The 23,251-nt window shown below is 42.7% G+C and overlaps 1 protein-coding gene across 1 annotated transcript in view; it reads left to right on the top strand.

Moving 5' to 3' along the window:
- The window catches only part of LOC142108951 (NACHT, LRR and PYD domains-containing protein 12-like), a 54,593-nt gene that overhangs the window by 18,505 nt on the left and 12,837 nt on the right, over positions 1-23,251 (top strand). The window contains exons 4-6 of the mRNA XM_075192921.1: positions 3,349-5,053; positions 8,127-8,213; positions 19,408-19,578. Of these exons, the coding sequence (XP_075049022.1) occupies positions 3,349-5,053; positions 8,127-8,213; positions 19,408-19,578 (1,963 nt within the window). The remainder of the gene's footprint in view (positions 1-3,348; positions 5,054-8,126; positions 8,214-19,407; positions 19,579-23,251) is intronic.

Here is a 23,251-nt window from a genome sequence, read left to right as displayed (position 1 = left end):
AATTTCTTGATCCGATTCGGGACCCTTGGGACTAGCTGGAGCAGGAGTGAAACAGAACTTAGCAGCCTGGATGAACTTCTTGCTCATGTTCGTGCTGATTGTAGAATATAGCAGGGGAATTAGCAGTCTGGAACTGTAGACAGGAACACTGCACTTGTAATGCAGTCAGGAACACTGCACTTGTAATGCAGTCAGGAACACTGCACTTGTAATGCAGTCAGGAACACTGCACTTGTAATGCAGTCAGGAACACTGCACTTAGGAGTGCAGACAGGATTACTGCACTTGTAATGCAGTCAGGAACACTGGAGCCAAGAACTATCCTCTGGAGAGAAGTGTGTTGTTCTGGCAATGAACAGATCACAGCAGCAGGTTTAAATAGGATGTCCCAAACAACTATTGGCTGATCAGTTCATGTGATCACAGCTTCTGAATCTGGTTGGTTTGGAATGATCACCTGACTGCATCCAAGATGGCCGCGCCCATGCTGCAGGACAGACAGTATGTGTTTGTTTACAAATGAAGGTGTGGAGAACGGGAATGCTGCAGATGACCAGAAGGGACCCAGGTAGCCGTAATATGACATCGGCGGATGAGGTAAGTGCGGCTAAGATCCCGATTTGTGACAGCTAGGTGACAGAGTATACAAATATGTACTTTTAAATGTTTCATCTAATAAATGTATATATCTCATACTTGCCAACTCTCCCGGAATGTCCGGGAGACTCCCGCATTTTGTGAGAGTCTCCCGGACTCCCGGGCGAGTGTGGCAATCTCCCGAATTCTGCCCACTTCACTAGGAAGTGCCCCACTTCCTAGTGAAGTGGGCAGAATTAGATCCCAAACGCCGCGATTCCCGGTGAATCGCGGCGTTTGGCCCCGCCCCCGCTGTCAAATGACGCAATTTGCGTCATGACGTCACAGGGGGCGGGGCCGAAATGACGCGATTTCGGCCACCCCGCCCCTTCACGCCCCCCTCCACTGGCTGGCTCCCGGAAGGGAGCTGAAGAAAGTAGGTAAGTATGATATATCTAATGTGTGAGTGCAGCGGTGCTGGAAAGTAACCGACGCGCAGTTCTGAAGGGGTCAACTCCTGGTGCCGTGTTCTGGGAGTAGAAGTGTATATGTATATTAACACTAAAGGTATATTTAATAAAAGCAGTATTTCTACCGCTTGTCACTCACCGGACCGTGAGTGCCTCTTCTCCTGTTATTAGGAACCGTGGCCGTCCGCCATCCTGATGGTCTGCGCATGCGCAGCCTCTGTGAACCCTTCAGACCTGTTGCTTTTAGTTAATTGGCTGATCAGGCAACACTCCCTATTTAAAGCACCTGTGGTCATTACCTCGTTGCCTGATCTTGGAGTCTCATTCCCTGTGAGTCTCTGAAGGTGTTCCTGTGTTTCTCCTCGTGTCTTCAGCTCCTGCTGATTCCTCTCTATTGCATTGCCGGTTTCCAGACCTCTTCAACTTGCCGGTTTCCAGACCGCTTCAACTCTCCTGTGTTTCATCGTGTCTTCAGTTCCAGCTGATTCCTGACTATTACATTGCCGGTTTCCAGACCGCTTCAACTCTCACGTGCTTCATCGTGTCTTCAGTCCCAGCTGATTCCTGACTATTGCATTGCCGGTTTCCTGACCGCTTCAACTCTCCTGTGTTTCATCGTGTCTTCAGTTCCTTCTGATTTCTGCATGAATCATCATTGCTCCACTTGTGTCAAGTTCTCTGCCTGTGTGCTACACAGACACGGATTACCGCTACCACTCTCCTGTGGCCTCTACTCGTGTCGGCGTTCAGCCGCTCAGCTATCCCTGTGTTTCTCTCGTGACAGCCTGCTCAACTGAATCGCGGTATGCTTACCTTCTATTGACTTGACTAGTTTATTGCATATCCGCTTGGACTGTGTCCTGCTCATCTACGGAGTCCTTTATCTTCAGAAGATATTAATGCTATTGACTTTGTCTCATTTGACCTGGATCTCAGTAGTGACTTTGTATCTCTCAAGCAGCGCTTGTCATTTTGCTATTGTATTATGTATACCATTTGGGATCAAGTTCCTTGTGCTCTCCGTGTTACCTTCTATGTTCCACTCATCTACACTAGTGCCTATCCTCATCTATAGCAGTGGTACAACTTGCTGAACGCAGACCACTGACTTCCCCGTTACCTACTTGCACCTGGAACCAGTCCCATCACTACAAGCAGTGGTACAACTTGCTGTACGCAGACCACTGACTTCCCCGTTACCTACTTGCACCTGGAACCAGTCCCATCACTACAAGCAGTGGTACAACTTGCTGTACGCAGACCACTGACTTCCCCGTTACCTACTTGCACCTGGAACCAGTCCCATCACTACAAGCAGTGGTACAACTTGCTGTACGCAGACCACTGACTTCACTACCTCCTATCTATCCCTGGACAACTCCTCTCACTATAGCAGTGGTACAACTTGCTGTACGCAGACCACTGACTTTCCTCACGTCTTCACGTCCATCAAGATTCTCGTGTTCATATTGTCTAATCCATAACCAGTTGCTGCTAGTCATAGACTTTCCTTTAGCATCCTCTCACCATCTGCTGATTCTCCTATTCCGCTAGTCACCCTGCTACCAGAAGACCACTGTGTGTATACACTACTCTGGTAAGACTACATCTGGTGATATCCTGGGCAAAGACTCCTAGTGCCCGTGACACCGCTCCCTAGTGGTCCAGTGGCGATCTGGGGCTCCCCCGGAGTGTTTTTGCAGCCGCTCTGGTTCCCTGTCCGTGGGACCTGAGTGCTGTGGTGCCGGAGGTTCCCCCAGTCCTTGGTGGTCCGGTGACTGGCTATAAGAGCAGCCCCTGGATGAAGAGGGAGCTTGGAGCTCTCTGACAGTGAACCCCGCTGCCAGCTGAAGCTCCATGTCTGCTGGAGGGGTCTTGCAATGGTACCTTTGGGAAAAAGAAAGGGAACCGCGGCAAGACAGACCCATTCGGTTCCCAGGGGGCATAGGAGGTACATCCTGTCACACTCCCATATATTTAACAATAATTATTACTCCTAAAAAAAGGCTCTATCAGCACCTATACTTTATATCTAGACAGGATTTACGAAATAATGCAACAGGATATTGTCATTCGGCAGTAATGCGGCCATTAGAATTCCCCTCATAATGTGGATCTCATAATAAAAATGTTTTATTCATCTTTATCCTCAATTACATAATAACAACATTTAAACAACATTTAATGATGAATAAGATAATTGTGGAAATTATTTTCTTTTAAAAAGTGAAAGAGCTTTAGATTAACCAAAAATATTACACTTCATCACTGTGTTTTATTATTTCACTTTGTATCATTTTAGATATTCAGGAAAAGCACAAGGAACATCTTCTGGAGAAAACTCAGTATCTAGTGGAGCACAGACCCCCGAGATCTACCCAGGAACAGCAAAGTTTCTACATTACTGAGCGCTATATGAACATGATTGTTGTCTCCACTGAGCATTTCAGACAGCGTTGTGAGCATGAGCTCATAGAGACTGGGAGAAAGCATGAGGATATAATGATAAAGGAATTGCTTATGTTGGAACATATAGAACTTAACAAGTTGTTCCGATGGTCCTGTCAAGAACAATGTGAGCCAAATGTAGTGATGGTGAGCGGGGTACCGGGAGTAGGGAAGACCACACTGATGCAGAAGTTTGTCTATGACTGGGTGACTGGAAAACTCTATCAGAGATTTGCTTTTGTCTTATTCTTCAAATTCCGGGAACTCAACAGACTGGATAAAGTCAGCTTGGAGGGGATGATCCTTCAACAATATCCGTATCTTCAGCGTCAGCTTGGAAACATCTTACAGGATCCAGAAAAACTGCTCTTTATATTTGATGGCTTAGATGAAAGTAATCACCAAATGGATTTCACATCAGGTCAGGTGTGTGATAATATAAAACAGATAGAAACTCTCAGAGTGATTGTGGTTAGTTTGTTGAGAAAGTCTCTTCTGAAAGGTTGTTCTGTGTTAATGACCAGTCGTCCAACTAAACTGGCATCAATTGGTATAAATGTTTTTCAACGAGTATCTGAGATCATGGGATTCTCTCCCAAAGAAATACAGAAATACTTTGAAATGTTTTTCCAAAATAAAGACTTGTCAGAGAAGGCGTTTCATCATGTGAGAGAGAATGACACACTATACACTTTCTGTTATATCCCATCGTACTGCTGGATCATCTGTACAGTATTATCAATGTGCTTCAAAGCCCAACCAACAACCACTGATCAGCTGATGTCATCATTGCCCAAAACAATGACCCAACTCTTTGTGACTTTTGTCAGCAACATTCTGTCCAATCACTGCCAGGATACACGTGGTGTTCGGGAACTGATGACATCTAATGGGTGGATGGCAGAACATGGAGTAATGAATCACCTCATTGTATTCGATGAACGATATCTGGGAACATTCAATGTGGACACTTCCTCACATCTCTTCTCAAGTTTTTTGATGGAATCTGATCACTCTCCTAATGTGACTTTCTCCTTCTTACATCTCACCCTCCAGGAGTTTCTGGCTGCTTTGGTCCATTATCTGGACTATTCTCCACAGAAGTTGCGGAGAGCACTTGATAATGCTAAATCTTATACAGATGGACGAGGTGAAATATTTCTTCTCTTTCTCTGTGGGTTTATGGATAGTTATACCAGATCCCTTTTGAAATGTTTAGAAGACTTTTCTGTTAAAGCTTTGAAAGATGTAACCAGTTGGCTACAGAAATCTCTTGTTGATGTCCAGAAGAACAGAAATGTTGATATAGGGACATTTCTGAATATATTTGTCTACCTCTTTGAGTCCCAGAACAGGACTTTAGTAGAAGAATGTTTGGGATCAAATAGAAGTTTTACATTGAGCGGTGTCTCTTATCTAACACCCATAGACTGCACAGTGTTGGCATTTGTCCTCAAATCCTGCGGAGAGACAGAAACACTTGATGCACATGTGTGTGATATTCAGCGTGAGGGCTGGCAGAGACTGGCACCAGGTCTACACACTATCCAGAAGATCAGGTAAGATGTTAGAATTTATATATGTGAAGGAAGCATTTATTTTTTGTTACGCTCTTAACTGAGCAAATGTTTTTACAGTACAGTTATGTTTCCATTAAATTACGCAAAAATTATTCTATTACACTATTTTATATTCCCAATGTACTGAACTATAATGTACAGATCGTTGCCAAATTAAGTTAATACTGACGTTCATTAAGTGACACAAAGTGTATTAAAGGCAGATACATCTGCACAGATCTGGTTAATGTAGTAAATAAGAACGGAACATCCGATCATGCTTAGTGTCATGTTAACAAATTTAAGGTAGTCCCAATTGTACAACTTCTTGTCTACTAAATCAGTGACTCAGAGAGGGGAGAAGCTTCAATGTCTGTTCTAATTGTCGATATATCCGCAGAGACAGTGACTGAGGCTGGGTACACAATACAGTGTTTTCATCTGAGTTTTGGGTCAATCGGACAATAAACGACCGTTCGGCCCGATATTACATTAGTGTGTACACTGGAATGATGAACGGTTGTCATTCCAAAGCTCATCGTACAGTTTCATTTGACTGTTAAACTGAACTATTATTCTCGTTCAGCTATGGAACGACTTTGTTCCAATCCTGCAATATGTATGCACTCGTGACTAGCAATATAGAGTGCGCAGAGTAATAATCTTTTCAGCAGATGGTTAAGAGCCCATATCATGTAAAACGTGTATAGTGTGTACACATGAACCGCCATGCTGATTGGGACTTTTATTTTTTCAGCCGTTTGTAAAATTGTTACTGATACGGCTGTTGAAGTCGTATAATTGGATGAACGAAAGTATATTGGTTTAATTTTGGTTTGCTGTGCGATTGCGAAGCGTACGCCACATAACACGTGGTGTGATGCGTTCGCACGGTAAAATACACACGCACACACTCGCATTACAACATTTAGTTATTTATATAATTCATATTCATATTGGTTCCGTTACACTGTAATTTATGAGCAGATAGCATTTGGTTTAATATTAGTCTATATATATATAATATGATTATATGTACATTTTAGTGTTATTAAAGGTTTAGGTAATAGGAAAGGTGTCATGCCTGATATCAAATTGATCCCCTAATCATCAGCAGCTGTCCGGTGCAGTCGGCGAAGAGATCGCACATTGCATACTTTAGTTATTGATATTAGAGAATAAACCTTTGTATGATGCTGTCTATGAAAGGAGCAGACCCCCTGGAGAGACGACCCCCACCTTTGGATTCCTTAGATTGAATCAGCCTATGACCTGTTTGCCCTGGAGATACCCTTTGTCTGGACCTGTGGAAGCAAGCTACGTCATTTGCATTGTTCTCTGTAACACTGAATGAATATATATGATCACAGCTGCAGCTGCTAGCCAGTCTACTCTGACCACAGTTATCTAAAAGATATACTGTTCCATTGGAACCCATGGAAGCGCAGCGATTGCAGCGGTATGTATGTATTTATCTTTTGGTATTGGCTGTGCTGTACTATACTGTATCATAATATAATAATGTACTAAATTGTTGACTATTTACATCTGCTAAAGTAAACCACCATGTGCTTTGGAAACACATACAAATGATTGGGCAATGCTTATTTGATGACTATAAAATTACTTTAATATGGCATTGTCTGACATTTTCTGTAGTATGTACCCAGCATAAGATTATAACATGGTACTGTGAGGGATAGATCGAAGGGATTATTTTTTTAAAATTGTACTTATTGCGGTGATAAAAAAAAATGACCTTTTCCCACATTATTAAAAAGAATCACAGGCAGCTGAGTGTTAATCCCCCAGTAATACTGGCCCTGAGCGGTAAGAGTCATCTGGCCAGTCTCGGACACTGTGCCAGCTTGTTAAAAAATTGAAAGTATGAAAAACACATAAATAGCGTTTACATGTGATATATAACATATATGATGTTTATTTTTAAACTAAGTTTTTGTTATTTTTGTTATAAAGAATAATAGACAACACTGTGATTAGAAAATTCTATATTTCAAGAAACCGCATTGGGGAGACTATCACCCCAATACTTGAGGTGGGGATATTGTCACCAAATAAAATATATCACAAAGTAAAAAACAAGCCCTTTCTCCAATGAAAACATCCATTTTCACCAGCAATTGAGCTTTTTACCCTTTGATTAATATGCCCCATAATCATGAAGAGTGACTGAATGAATCAGGCGGTATGTCTGAGACATACTGGCCTGATTCATTAAGGAATGTAAATACTTATACGTGTCGTATTTTGTGTTAAATTGCACTGAGCATGCCCAGAAGCAGACTATTCACCAGTGGTCGCCAGAACATCAAATTCATCTTCAAACGCAATGTACACTTCCCACAGCCTACGATTTCATGGGCGGAAAGAGGGAGGGGGATTATGCACATGGTGAATATATACTAAGGGCATGCCAAGATCGAGCGCACGCAGCAGTGTCCGTTTCAAGCTTATGCATGCTAGGACATGTGTTTGCAATCATGACCAACTGTAAAAATGCATTTTATGTACAGTAGACATTAATAACATCCTGAAAAATGTAAAAAAAAAATGGAAGAAACATTTGTTAAAGTTTTTTTTTATTAATGATGATAATTATTTGTTTATTTTTATCTGTCCTTTCTACTGGGGCTTTTTATTCCACATGTATGTTTCCTGCAGTATATTGTTTCTGTCTCAATACAGCAAGTGCCGTAGAGGCACAGCGTACCTACACCTGTATTCACCAAGAGACATTTCTTCAGATCTGCTTGTAGTTGAATACAGACATGCGTATGCCCAAATTACATGCGTGTTTAAAAAAAACTCACACTACGTTTGTTTTCCATGCCTTAATGAGTCAGGTACACTGTTTCCAACACCAATAACAACACATCAGCTGATGGAGTTTCTAATGGAATAAAACTGCTGCATTCAATAGAGTTACAGATACTTGTAGGATCTAAGTTGTGGCCCAGTGAGGATTTTCTGGTGGCCCATTATGGCCCAACACCCTGTATCTGACATGTGTCTCTTTATTATCACTAATATCATGTCATCTCTTGTTTTCCAGTCTCATTGAATGTGGCCTGAAGGATTCATGTATTCATTTCATAGTATCTGCATTACGTCACCGTGACTGCAGGATCCAACACCTGGGGTAAGTGTCTGTTTCCTCCATAGCGTTCTATTCTCTTCCAGGACTTCTACTTTATATTGTACATAGGGAATTGGGTTGTTCATTGTCCCCACCCTTAAGGATTTTCTGACGACATTATTCCTAAATGTACATGTCTAATGACACTACTCCATACATTTTAAAATATTCTCTCTATCTGGCATGTAGCATGTATTTTCGCCCAATTTAGGGATGCTGAATTCAGTGGAAAAATCAGATTATTTCTATGGCAAATTTATTAGATACACACAAATAACAAAAGCGGCAATAGCTATCTGAAGTAAGATAAGTGAAAATTTCAATTAATCGCTATCGAATTTAAATATTCTCATTGTATTCATTTAGAAAATACTAATAAAACTACAGAAACACTTAAAAGTTGAAGAAACTAAACTTCACAATCTCATAACAATCCAAATTAGCTGTAATGTAATTTGTTAACAAAAGATAAAATGTAAAGTCACTTTGCTTTAGGAAAATAGGATGTGATGCTTCCCGTTTGTCTCATTAGTTTCTCTAAAAGGTAACCAGCAGTAGTACCCTATCTTTGCAGGGTCCCAGCGTCCTTGGTAGCGATGTCTTGGTGAAAACATTCCTTCTGTCCATCTCTTACATTACTTAGGTTGTTAAGGAAAAGGTCTATGACATTCTACAACCCATATTCTTGTAGTTGTCCAATAGTTACTCAAAATGGACACATAGTTGGCCTCTTTTCTGTTCCCTAAGAATCCATGCACAGCAGCCTTGTAGGAGGACCAAGCAACAGACTCAATTCCAATCAATTAAGCGTTAAATATTTAATTCGTAAGCAGTTTCCTTATATGGGTTCCTACAAATATGTTCCTTCAGATAACAGAAAGCCTGGCCTTCTTTATCCAGAACTTTCACAAAATTCTTCATTAGACCCCACTTAATGTAAAGTGGAGGTTAAATATTTTTTATGTGGCTCAACCAATGGAGTGTACTTGACGTTTTTCTCTCCAGGAACATAGGTTTCCAAGACAGCGAGCTAGGGAGACTAGGAAAATTGTGGTGTTATTTACAGTGAGGGAGCTTTGAGGGCAGGTGGTGACTGGCAGGAGGGAAGATAATAAACTCTGTTTTGGACATGTTGAGCTTTAGGTAGGGTTTGAACTTCTATATGATAGCAGAATGACAGTTGGTTACACAAGATTGTACAGAAGGAGAGAGGTCAGGGGAAGAGCTATAGATTTGAATGAGCGAATTATTGCCCCAAGAGGAGAGGTATACAGTCAAAAAAGTAAAGGGCCAAGAACAGAGCCTTGTGGGACCCCAACAGATAGTGGGAGTGGAGCAGAGGATGTGTCAGAGGTAGAAACACTAAAGGAGCAGTTTGATAGGTAGGAAGTGAACCAGGAAAGAACTGTCATGAAGGCTAATGGAGTGAAGGGTGTTTAGGAGAAGAGGTTGATCAACAGTGTCAAAAGCAGCAGAGAGGTCCAGTAGAATGAGTATGAAGAAATGATCCACAGACTTTGCAGTAAGTAGGTGTAATGATTGTCTCGTTGTCTGAATGCTGAGAGCCCTGGGGAGAAGGATACACGTGTTAGCCTGATTTAGCACTGGACGAACAGAACCGCCACAAGGCAGGATAGACTTTAGCGGCCGAAAACAGGCAGGTCGCGGCCCTCTGAACAGTCAATAGGCTTAACACAGTGGAGAGAAATGAAAATCCGAAAGCAGGTCAGCTATCCGTGGACTGTTACACTGGAGGTAGCGAGGTATAAAATCAGAATGCAGAAAGGTAGTCTAACAGGCCGGAATCTGGCACACAGCTAGTAGTGCAGTACAAAATCAGGATCCGAGAAAGAGAGGTCAAAACAAGCAATGTCTGGTACAGGAGGGATTAACAGGCAGAAGTACTTTTCAAGAAGGATTCACAAGGAAAACCAAGGTCAGCAGCAATACAGCATAACATGGTATCAGTCTGGGTATGGAAACCTGTTGCTCTGACAATGTTAGAGTGTGAATCCAAACTTTATTATTTGACCTCGTACTCTTGTTGATTCTGGACCAGAATGGGAGGTGGATATAACGGACTTACCCCGCCGCTCCGAAAGCCGCACTTCCGCATCCCAGGCCACGTGACCGCACCCGGAGGTGGTCACATGACCTCAAGCTAGAGGCGGGGATTTTGAATCCCTGTCAGGATAAAAACCTTACTCTGACACTCGCTGAGTGTCAGAGCAACACTTACCTGTTCCTGGCTCCTGTGCTTCGTGGATTGCAGTGTCTTCCAGTCTCCTGTGTCTTCCTGTGTGCTGATCTCTGCCTGTTTGACTACTCTGGCTCTCCTATCCCTGTGTACAGACCCGGCTTGCTGACCATTCTTCTGTTCTTGTGACCCGTGTACCGAACCTGGCTTGTTGACTCCGAGTTGCCTCCTGATTCTGCCTGACTCCAATTCCTGTGTACCAAACCGGCTTGTCTGACTCCGCAACCTCCGCTCCACTCCGCTGTACTACATCTTGGGGCGAGCCTGAGGACCGCGACCTGCGACTCCTGGCAGCGAAGCCCACCCCGCCTTGCGGCGATTCTTGGTGAACACCAGGGAGATCGTTAGACTCCGCACCTCAGGTAAGCCAGCGCTAATCAAGATTAGTAGTAGAAGTATCCAGAATCTGTTACAGTGGAGGATTATTAGTTGTAGAGTACCGATTGGAGATGACAAGTTTTAGGAGAGAAGCATGGAACACGTTGGAAACTTTTAAGGAAGAAGGCAACTGCAACCTAAAGGCTACAGGATTAATGACCTCCAAAATCTTAAAAGGACCAATAAACTTAGGGACCAGCTTCATACTAGGGACCCGTAGTCCAAGATTGCGGATGGACATCCAGACTTTGTCTCCGGGTCTCCAATTAGAAACAGCACACCTACTTCTTTCAATGACCGTCTTCCACCGTGTGGAAGGCTTATTTAAACTTTCATTTACTTGAGTACAAATGACTGAGAATTTCTGAAAAAGAGAGTCCACCACTGCTACATCTGAGGATGGAACCTGGGGAAGGGTGGGTAACTTGGGATGACAGCTGTACATTACAAAGAAACGAGAGTTGGAGATGGCCTCATGGTAGTGATAATTGTGGGCGAATTCCGCCCATGGTATTAGATCCACCCAGTTGCTTTGATTGGCAGAAACAAACATGCAAAGAAATTTCTCAAGTTCCTGATTAGTTCTCTCCGTCAACCCATTAGATTGTAGGTGGTAGGCCGAAGAAAAATTGAGTTTGATGCCAATAATCTTACAAAAGGATCTCCAAAATTTAGATAAAACTGAGTACCTCGATCGGATACAATCTCCTGAGGACATCCATGTAAATGGAAGATTTCCCTGAGAAAAAGGTCAGCTAAGGTAAAGGCGGAGGGAAGACCCTTGAGGGGTACAAAATAGGCGACTCTGGAAAAACGATCTACGATGACCCATCTGATAGTGCAGGATTTGGAAGGTGGTAGTACACTGATGAAATCCATTGCCAGGTGAGACCACGGACTATCTGGAATAGGCAAAGGTATCAAAGTACCGTATGGTTTCTGTCGGGGTACCTTGTGTTGGGCACAAATTCGACATGCGGCAATAAATTGCTTGACATCGATGCGAACAGATGGACAGAAATTACTTTGATTGAGAAACTCACAGGATTTTTTTAGCCCCAGCATGTCCCGAGAAGTGAGAAGTATGGGCCCAGCGTAAAAGTTTAGTACGTAAATTAGGAGTAACAAAGATCTTACCCGGAGGACAGAGAGTAGATCTTACGGGAGTTAACGCCACCATGCTTTTAGGGTCGAAGATAAATTTATTCTGTTCGGGGGGTTCAGTGTCAGAGGGATCGAAAGAACATGACAGAGCATCTGCTTTCTTGTTTTTCGAACCTGGGTGGTAGGTGAATATGAGTTTGAACCGGGAGAAAAGCAGAGACCATCTTGCTTTTTCGGGGATTTAGACACTGTGCCATCTGCAAATACAAGAGATTCCTGTGATTGTTATAAATTGTTACTGGAAACAGAACACCTTCTAGCAGATTGCTCCACTCAGAGAGAGCCAATTTGATCGTTAGGAGTTCTTTATCCCCTATGCCATAATTCCTCTCGGCCGGTAGAAGCTTGTGAGAGAGAAACCCACAGGGTGAAGTTTCCCAGAGGAATCATGCTGAGCGAGAACAGCCCCAGTCCCGTAAGACGAGGTGTCCACTTCAAGAAAGAAAGCACACTGGCAGTTGGGTTGCAGCAGTACAGGAGCAGAAGAAAAGGCCTTCTTGAGGTAATTGAAGGCTAACACCGCTTCCACGGGTCACGCTTTGGCATCGGATGTTTTCCCGGTATGTGCGGTGATGGGCGCAACCAAATCGGAGTAACCCCTAATAAACTGGCAATAATAATTCGCAAAACCTAAAAAGCGCTGAGTAGCCTTCAGACCCGAAGGTTGGGGCCAGTCAGTAATGGCTTTGAGCTTAGTGGGGTCCATACGGAGTCCAGTACCAGAGATAACGTAACCCAGGAAGGGTAATTGGGTTTGTTCAAAAATACATTGACAGGATTGACAGATGGTTTTTTTTAGAATTGGTGAGATGAGCACATGTTTAAAGGAGGATGGAAATGTTCCAATGGAGAGAGACAGGCTGAAGAGGTGAGATAGAGATGGGCATGCAGTGGAGGGGAGGGAGCAGAGAAGTTGGGAGCGAATACGGTCAAGGGGACAGGTTGTAGGGTGAACCTGATGAGTGCAGAGACTTTGTCTTCAGTTACTGGAGAGAATGAATTAATGGTGGATTGGGGAGTTTAGGTGTTAAAGTGCGCTATCCTCTTCTATTCTCAGATACACTCATTATAAATCTCGCACTTTTATGAACTTTTCCTTACACAATGTTGCCTTACTCAGTCTTTTGACCACACTAAATAACACTTAAGCTTTAGAGAATTATTTATCTAATAACCACTGTATCTCAGCAGTACTTCACAGTATATATTTGTTATAAATAACCAATACTCACAACATATGTATGTATTTAAATCAAAGTATTTTACTGTTAACACAGAACACCCTGCATTTACAGTTCACATATATATCATAACGTTGTTTAACATAACATAGTATATCAATATATCATTAACCCTAGGTCCACCACCGTTGTTCCTTACACTATCCTTGCTTTACATATGTATCCTTAATAAGAATTAGTATTTATAATATTGATGTAACTATCAGATATCCGATAATTGCTACACAGTCATATGTATATAAATAGTTAAATCCACATTACAAACACATATAGCATATAATATATATATATATATATATAAATATATATATATATATATATATATATATATATATTTATTTATTATTATTATTATCTTTGACTTATAAGGCGCCACAAAGGGTCCGCAGCGCCGTACATTACATATACAGAAAACAGAACCAAGACACAACATGATACAAAAATATATACAAACACAGGTGACAGGGTAAAGCAAATCAGACTATATCTGACAGATAGTGAAAGGGATGGTAAAAATCAGCAAGAAGAAGGCCGAAGCTTAAGAAAACAGGGAAAACAGGGCTAGCGAAGCAGCCAAGAGGTACAGAGGGTGAAGGAACAGTAGAAGGAGCACACAAGGAAAGAGGGCGCTGCTCATGAGAGCTTACAACCTAAAGGGAAGGGGGAGACACAAAAAGGGTGGTACTAGCTGGGGAAGAGAGCCAGGACAAGGAAGTGTGTGTGTGTGTGTATATATATATATATATATATATATATATATATATATATATATCACCCAAAAAGTTCTTTAAGCTAACCAGCGCTTAGTAAAAGTGAACACAGTGAATTATATAGAAAATTTATACTCAATGTAATAGGCAGCTCCCCAGTCAATCAACACCTGTCTGCAAGTGTTACACCTAAGAGATAAAATACAAAAAGACAGGGGGCGCCACACATAGTGTATTATCAGTGATATATAATATACAGGTGACTCCAACGATAAGATAGTCCCGTACCAAATATGTGATGAAATTAGGCAGATGTAATAATCAGGCTGACCATAATATGGATCCACCTCAGATTTGGATAGCAGGATTCCACGATCACAGACCAAGTGATGGAAGACAATCTGCGGACTCAAATAAATCCACAATAGTGTGACACAGTATAAAAGGAGACCAAATTGGTCTCAAATACCACAAATTTAATGGCACCACATAAAAAATATAAATGCCCGTACATAGAGCACAATAAAACAAGCTTATCTGTCCACTGGCACAAACATGGAAGAGAAGGGTAGCAGGCGGCGACACCTCAGATCATCCAGCAATGAGCACAGGGACCAAGAACCTCTCCAACGCGTTTCGTCTTGTAGGTAAGACTTTATCAAGGAGTAATGCCAGGACAAGGAAGTGTGTGTGTGTGTGTATATATATATATATATATATATATATATATATATATATATATATATATATATATATATTTATATATATATATTTATATATATATATTTATATATATATATATTTATATATATATATATATATTTATCTATATATATTTATCTATATATTTATATTTATATATATATTTATATTTATATATATATATTTATTTATATATATATTTATATATAAATATAAATATATATATATATATATATATATATATATATATATATAATATATAATCAATGATATTTATCAAGTCTTTGTAACTTGGATCCAATTCCTTATCTGCAATGTAGGGAACGCTCCTGTTATATAGAAACCTTTTCTGTAGATTAGTGTAGGTTTTCTATAGTATAGTGTTTTCCTATCCCTGTCTGTAGTGTAGTGTATTTTCTGTAGTGTAGTGTGTTCCTAGTAACCCTTTTCTGTAGTTTAGTGTAGTGCTCATTGTCCAGGGACAGGCAGGCAGAGAGAGACCGAGGGGGAGTCCCGAGTCTGGCTTTTATAGTCCAGACCTGGAAACTCCCAGCCTCCCCAGCGGCAATGTGTGTGTGGTGATTCACCACACACACGTGGACAATACCGGCGCGTGCACTGTAGGTACTGCGCATGTGCGAGTTGCACATCCGCAGTTGAACTATATTTGTGTGTGCGTGTGCACTCGTCATACGCGCGCACACTCCATCGACTTGGGTCAAGTCGATGGAGTGTGTGGAATTTGGCATGATGAAATATCTTGTTGAATAGTGTCGAGTTTGTCTTTCAAATAGGTGGCAAAATCATGGGCTGTGAAGGAGGAAGGTGGAGGAGGTGCAGGTGGGCAGAGAAGTGAATTGAAGTTGGCAAAGAGGCGATGTGGGTTAGAAGACTGGGTGGATATTAAAGATCTGAAGAATGTTTATTTGGCAACTGAAAGGGCAGTACTGTAAGATGAAAGGATGAATTTATAGTGGAGGAAATCTGGATAGGAACGACATTTCCTCCAGTGACGCTCTGCATTGCGAGAGCACTTTTGCAGGTAGCGGGTCTGTTTTCTTTGTCTTTTTCTGTCTGCTTTCCTCTGATGTGCCTGATTCACTGATACACTCAGCTCAGGAGGTACAGGAACAGGCAGCCCTTCTCCTTGAGACACAGGTTTTAGCACTGAAGACACTTCAGGATATTTGATAGTGTGCTTAGTTCTACTGTTACTGACCACTCCTACCGGTGTCACTTTGTCACCAGACACTTGCCAGCTGCGAATGCCAACTGCGTAAAAGTTATAGGAGAAATGTGTTGCCACCACTAGCCTCCTTAAGGGGTAGCTGATATAGCTGCTACAGCGCTTCTTTGCTGTGGGTTGGCTGGTACCTCCTAACCACTTACTGGATCAGGACTGCTGGGTAATGAGCGTTGGCACAGAGACGCTGGATTACAGTGTAAGCTCTTATCTGTTGGTCACAGGATACAGCAGGCAATAGGCGTAGGCAGAATCTATTAAACTGCTCAACCTACCCGTCGGTTTGTGGGTGATAGACCAACGTCTGTAGTCTTTGTACCCCTAGCAGTTTAAGCAACTACTTCATCAATCCTGACATGAAGGGATTGGCTTGATCCGTTAGGATTTCTTTCGGGATTCCGAGTTGTGTACATTAATAACTCTTTTGCGATAGTACTCAATTTAATATTCCATAGCGGGATTGCCTCAGGATATCGTGTAGCATAATCAAGAACTACATATACATATTGAGGTCCATGGCAATTCGCTCAAATGGAAGTGTTATTATAGGGAGGTCTACCAAGGAAGCTTGATAGTCTGATTTAGGATCGGTCTGCTGCCATACAGGGCAGGCTTGACATAATCTCTTGACTGGCATGCGGAATCCGGGCCAGTAAAACCTCAGGATCACCCCCCGATTTAGAGTCTTCTCTTCTCCATATGCCCCCCCCCAAAAAAAAGGTGTATATGGGCTGTTGTTAATACCAAAGGGACGTGTACCTGTGGCACCAAGAATTAGTTAACTATTTTCTCCTGTACAAGCGCTTTCCTATATAGCAGATACCCTTTTATTACATAATAGGGTTCTCCCCTGGCCGGTCTCTCGGCCATACTCCATTCACTTCCACCACATATCTATAATTCACTTTAATTTAGTTGGTCCCTCGCAAAGTCCTGGATATTGGAGATCAATCTTCTCCACCCGTTGGCAAAGTTTGTTTCTTCCAACTTTCTCCAGCCAGGACTTTTTTACCTCCAGTCTTCTGGAATGCAATGTTGGCCTAGTTACTGCTGAAGCCTGGTATCCAGGCTCTAGATATTGTGGGTTCTTGGTCTTTATCTACAATTCTGGAGTAGGAAAGAAAGGATCAAGTAGAGTTGGATGTCCAACCAGTGACTCAGTTGCCGACATGTCCTGACTGATCCGATCGACTAGAATTTCCCGGAATGGGGGAAGGTCTTGGCCCAGAATAAGGGGGTATGGCAGCCTTGGGGCTATTGCTGCTACCACCTGCACTGTTCGTCCCCTCACAGTGATGGTAAGACAGACACGGTCGTATTCCTCCGTGACGCCATGTAAACATAGGACTTTCACTGATGGTAGCTGGGTCTACAGGCATTATGGAACTACAAACGCTAACACCGCCTGTTGCTGTATCAGGACGGTCACCTGGAACTGCAGTGGGCTCCACGTGGATGAGGACATGGTAAAACACGCAGGAAACTAGAGGCCTAATCGAACCACTGAACAATCCATAGTTTGTGGCTGATTTGGTTAACATCTCCAGAAGTGCCCCGGTGTGCGACACTGAAAGCACCTTGCTGGCTTCACCTTGCGGTCTGTTCCAACCACCAGTGCTGGTTTTGGTCTGTAGTCCATCCCGACAACTTTCTTGGTTGTCCGGGATGTATTTTTGTCATAGTAATTTCAGTTAATAGCTATCGCAAGCTCCTCAAATGACTGAGGGGCAGTCTGTGGAACCATCGCTGTAGTTCCCGACTCGCAATGGTCATCAGCCAGGATTTCTAAAATTCTCACCGGTGTACTTCGATCGGGCTCCAACCAACTCTTTGTTAACATTGCCAAGTTTGCCAGTTGGGCACGCTTTGTGGGTTCCGGTCTCTACTGCCAGTCATAAATTTGTGGCGCCCTCCCGGGCGCTGTCACTCCTAGCCACGCCAAAATTGCGGCCTTTAGTTGCTGCTTGGTCCTCGGGCAGATCCAAATAGGCCCGCTGGGCTTCGCCCGTCATATAAGGAGCCAGTTTAGCAACCTATTGATCTGTTGGACATTTAAGTTGAATCGTCAAATAACAGCAAAAGTGCCCACCAGATACCACAATCCTTTTATTTTTAGCAGACACACTTCAGCAATCACACCAGTGTCATGCACCTGTGAGTAAAATCCTTTCTTAATATAACAATATAACAGCAGGATCCTTAACCCTGTCTGTACCTTTCTTTCGGGATGGATTCTGTTCTGGTTATCGGACCATAAATCACCCCATTTTCCGCAGTATTTATTGTCATATTATTCATGTATTGGTTTATGAGGTAATATGCCATGCTGGAGGAAACTTGTTTTTGGAAGAAAGAAAATCCCACACTAATTAGGTCTTTTCATCACAGTGACCAACACATCTTTTAGCCTGAATACACAGCAGGGGGTCGTTACCTTGTTGTTCTGTATTCACAGATTAATGTAAATGCTGTTAAGTTTAAATTTCTTTAAATGCAAGTTTAGAGAACATATTACATCCTGATGTAATATCTCAGACTTTGTGGTGCCAGGTAGGAAAGGGGGCTGGGTTACCAGCTGTCAATATGTATGTCAGAAACAGTATATAAAGAGCTCTATTTTGTATTTTAACTGTATTATACCATCGGTACTTCTGGAATATCACTAGTACCTTCAACTAGTGTGTAATGGTCCTTGTAAGGACCCTTGGGCAATAAACTATCACTGCTTGAAGATTCTGCCTGATGCATATTGCCTACTGTATCCTCCGAGCAACAGATAAGAGCTTACACTCTAATCCATTCCCCGGCTGTCCTGTGTTGGATCGAGCATCTGTGTCTCAACGCTCTGCCCGTTATCCAGGAGTCCTGATCTATAGTGAGCGGTCAGCAAGTACCAGCCAGCCCACAGAAAAGAGGCGCTGCAGCAGCTATACCAGCTGTCCAGAAGTAAGAAAGTTCCAGGTGACGGTGAAGGAGCCTAGTAGTGGCAGCCGAATCCTCCTACAACTATTGCACAGTTGACATTCGTGAGTCAGCAGGTATCTGCTTGCAAGGTGACACCAGTAGGAGTGGTCAGGAGCAGTCAGTTACTGATGGTGAGAAAACGATCCAGATAAACTGCAATATCCCTTCACCCTTCCCCCACAGACCGGGTGGCAAAGTAATCCCATTCAGTTACATCTACCAATTCTCTCCCACTCTGGTGTCTCTCTCGCCCCTGTACCTCTATTCCTGAATGGTTCCAGGTACATTATATCTGATTAGGTCCAAGTGCAATGTATCTAGATGGTATATGTTACCGGTCTCCTTGTGGTATCTAATATCCTTATATCTCACAGGGTGAGGGCACTAACATTTGTTATAATTGCTTATTATGCACCAATCTTCTGAAACTAATTGAGCCAAAGTTTTTTTTGTCGGGTGCAGCATTTTTTCTTTTCTAATATGCACAAACCGTGACAAAGAAAAACCCCCATCTATTTATTCTGATTTTCTCTTACAGTTTGCGATACAATAAACTAACAGACAATTCCTGCTCCCAGCTGGCATCTGCTATAAGTAATAACCAGTCCCTGAGGAAACTTGATCTGTCTGTTAACGATCTGCAAGGTCCTCACTTCTGTGACTTGGTGACAGCTCTGTCCAGTCCAACATGCCGGATAGAGGAATTACTGTAAGTATAACAGATCTGTACAGGATGAGACATGTGGTAGATCAATGTATGAGATACACAGAGTACTGGTGAGGTGTCTGACATGTGTGAGCACTATGTACAAGGAAGTTATTGTGTCTCATTAATGCTGCATTATCTGTGAGAGAACATGTCTATGTGGGAGAAAGGATGAGACAACATCTTATAGAGCCACTACACATATATATTACACACATCCTCATGTCCTATAACACTGACCCTCTATGATCTCCAGCAGTTATACAGCTTCTCTGGCTGTCACTCCCTTTACAGGGGCAAACGCAGGATTTCTAGTGGGGGGGGTTTCTGAATGTTTGATATCCTAGCAAAAATTACTCCTCTAAACATTTTCTAGGGGTATTTCTATCCAGTATACTGTGGCATAATACCAGTAACACAGATGGTGGACTAAGCATACCCTTGACATATCGTAGGAGAGAAACGCCATATTTTGATTTAAACCATAACCAAAAGCGTCACCATGCTTTTGCTTATCTTATTCGATCTGTAAAATATTATTTTGGATAATTAGTCGTGTAAATAAATATATGCAGAAAAAATATGTCCTCTATCCCTGCCTCTTGTGTCCCCATCACTGTCCTCCATGCCCTACCTCCCATGTCCCCATCACTGTCCTCCATGCCCTACCTCCCATGTCCCCATCACTGTCCTCCATGCCCTACCTCCCATGTCCCCATCACTGTCCTCCATGCCCTACCTCCCATGTCCCCATCACTGTCCTCCATCCCTTCCTCCAGTGACCCCATCACTGTCCCACATCACTGTCCTTCATCACTGTCCTCCATCCCCTGCCTCCCGTGTCCCCATCACTGTCCTCCATCCCTGCCTCCAGTGTCCCTCATCACTGTCCTCCATCCCTGTCTCCAGTGTCCCCCGTCACTGTCCTCCATCCCTGTCTCCAGGTTCCCCCGTCACTGTCATCCATCCCTGTCTCCAGTGTCCCCCGTCACTGTCCTCCATCTCTGCCTCCAGTGTCCCCTGTCAGTGTCCTCCATCCCTACTCCCAGACACTGCATAATCTCTCTCCCTATCACCACCTCTCTGAGCTCTGTGCAATGCACCCCCCCCACAATAACACTCAGGTTTGGCACTAACATTGGGTGATCCTAGGCGGAAGCAGGAAGCAATAACAGGATCCCTCTATGGATTTAGGAGAATAATATATTGGAAGATTTAGGGAAATGACTGTCTCACTGTGTTGGTGTTTTTTTGACAAAACTTTTATGTGACACTACATGTCCCAGCGGACACTGGATGCTACGGCAAGTTATGGCTTTGCTGACACTTGTGCAGAAAATAATGAAGCAGCTAATTAAACCTTATTACACCAAGCCCACTTCCCCAGGGGAGTTTGGATAGAGCCCTTGATGGTCCCGTTCCACAGGCTGGGCTGTGTGACGTTATACCAGGAAGTCCCTACGCTGCAGGTTTCCCTGTTATAGTTTCATTTTCCCAGCCTGTCATTGCCTAGTGCTAACAGCAACAATTTTGATGCTAAACTATGATTGTGGATGTTGGTAGCAATTCTTGATTTTTGTTTTCTTTTGGACACTTGCAAAGTCTGTGCTTGTGGTCATCTTCATCACTGTGTATCTTGTACCAAGGGCCAAAGACCCACTACAAATAGTCCTCCTGAGAAGTATTGGTTTTCACAAAGTTTGCTGCTTCAGTGTTTTTAGACCTTTTTGTCAGTTGTTACTATGGTATACTGAAGTAACATTACAAGCATTTCATAATTGTCAAAGGCTTTTATTGACAGTTACATTAAGTTTATGCAAAGAGTCAATATTTGCAGTGTTGAACCTTCTTTTTGAAGGCCTCTGCATGCTGTCAATCAACTTCTGGGCCACATACTGGCTGATGACCGCCCATTCTTGCCTAATTTGTCAGAATTTGTAGGTTTTTGTTTGTCCACCCGCCTCTTGAGTATTGACCACAAGTTCTCAATGGGATTAAGTTCTGGGGAGTTTCCTGACCATGGACCCAAAAATTTGATGTTTGATCCCCCGAGCCACTTAGTTGCCTTAGTCACTTTTGCCTTATGGCAAGATGCTCCATCATGCTGGACAAGGCATTGTTCATCACCGAACTGTTCTTGGATGATTGGGAGAAGTTCCTCTTGGAGGATGTTTTGGTACCATTCTTTATTCATGGCTGTGTTCTTAGGCAAAATTGTGAGTGAGCCCAATCCCTTGGCTGAGAAGCAGCCCCACCCATGAATGGTCTCAGGATGCTTTACTGTTGGCATGACACAGGACTGATGGTAGCACTCACCTTTCCTTCTCCGGACAAGCATTTTTCTAGATGCCCCAATCTGAAAGGGGTTTCATCAGAGAAAGTAACTTTGCCCCAGTCTTCAGCAGTGCAATCTCTGTACCTTTTTGCAGAATATCAGTCTATCCCTGATGTTTTTCCTGGAGAGTAGTGGCTTATTTGCTGGCCTTCTTGACACCAGGCCATCCTCCAAAAGTCTTCACCTCACTGTGCGTGCAGATGCACTCACACCTGCCTGCTGCCATTCCTGAGCAAGCTCTGCACTGGTGGTGCTCCGATCCCGCAGCTGAATCAAATTTAGGAGTTGGTCCTGGGGCTTGCTGGACGTTCTTATATGCCCTGAAACCTTCTTCACAACTATTGAACGTCTCTCCTTGAAATTCTTGATGATCCGATAAATGGTTGCTTTAGGTGCAATCTTACTAGCAACTAGCTTACTAGGCAATATCCTTGCCTTTTTGTGCAAAGCAATGATGACTGCATGTATTTCCTTGCAGCTAACCATGGTTAACAGATGAAGAACAATGATTTGAAGCACCACCCTCCTTTTAAAGCTTCCAGTCTGTTATTCTAACTCAATCAGCATGACTGAGTGATATCCAGCCTTGTCCTTGTCAACACTCTCACCTGTGTTAATGAGAGAATCACTGACCTGATGTCAGCTGGTCCTTTTGAGGCAGGGCTGAAATGCAGTGGAAGTGTTTTTGGGATAAAGTTTTTCATGGCAAAGAGGGACTTTGAAATTAATTGCAATTCATCTGATCACTCTTCATGACAATCTGGAGTATATGCAAATTGCCACCATAAAATCTGAGGCAGCAGACTTTGTGAAAAATAATATTTGTGTCATTCTCAAAACTGTTGGCCATGACTGTAGGTGTATAGCGTGTTAGGTTGTAGAGATGACTGGTTCAGATTCGCAAGAATCCGACAGATCTAAGTTTTGGGGTTCAGAGTCGAGTGAAAACAAATATCGGGTCTGAAAATGAGGCAAAATGGAATTTCTGGGAAAATGTCGGATCTTGCGAGTTTTGGGTCAATATCTCTTTATATATATATCCCTATATCCCTCCCCTGTGTTCTCATCTGCCATTCTAGAAGAGAGTGTGTGGGGAGGAGGTTGTCTGCAAGAAAAAGTATGCTGATCAATTGAGTCCAGTCTGTCAGAGCATTAAGAGTAGTGGCTCTATATATAGTACTATAAAGACATCATTCTAAACTAGTATCTCTATCATGTGGAGAAAAACGGTGCTGTTGCTGCGCGACTCTGAGCAGCACATCCCAAAAAACAAATATATTTCATTTTAAAATCCAAAGTGTTTCTAGTAAAATAAGTATATTGTGAGGAGCAGTCTTAGTG

This window comes from Mixophyes fleayi, chromosome 12 (assembly GCF_038048845.1).
Source record: "Mixophyes fleayi isolate aMixFle1 chromosome 12, aMixFle1.hap1, whole genome shotgun sequence".
NCBI lineage: Eukaryota > Metazoa > Chordata > Amphibia > Anura > Limnodynastidae > Mixophyes > Mixophyes fleayi.
This window is presented reverse-complemented; position numbering and strand designations above follow the sequence as displayed.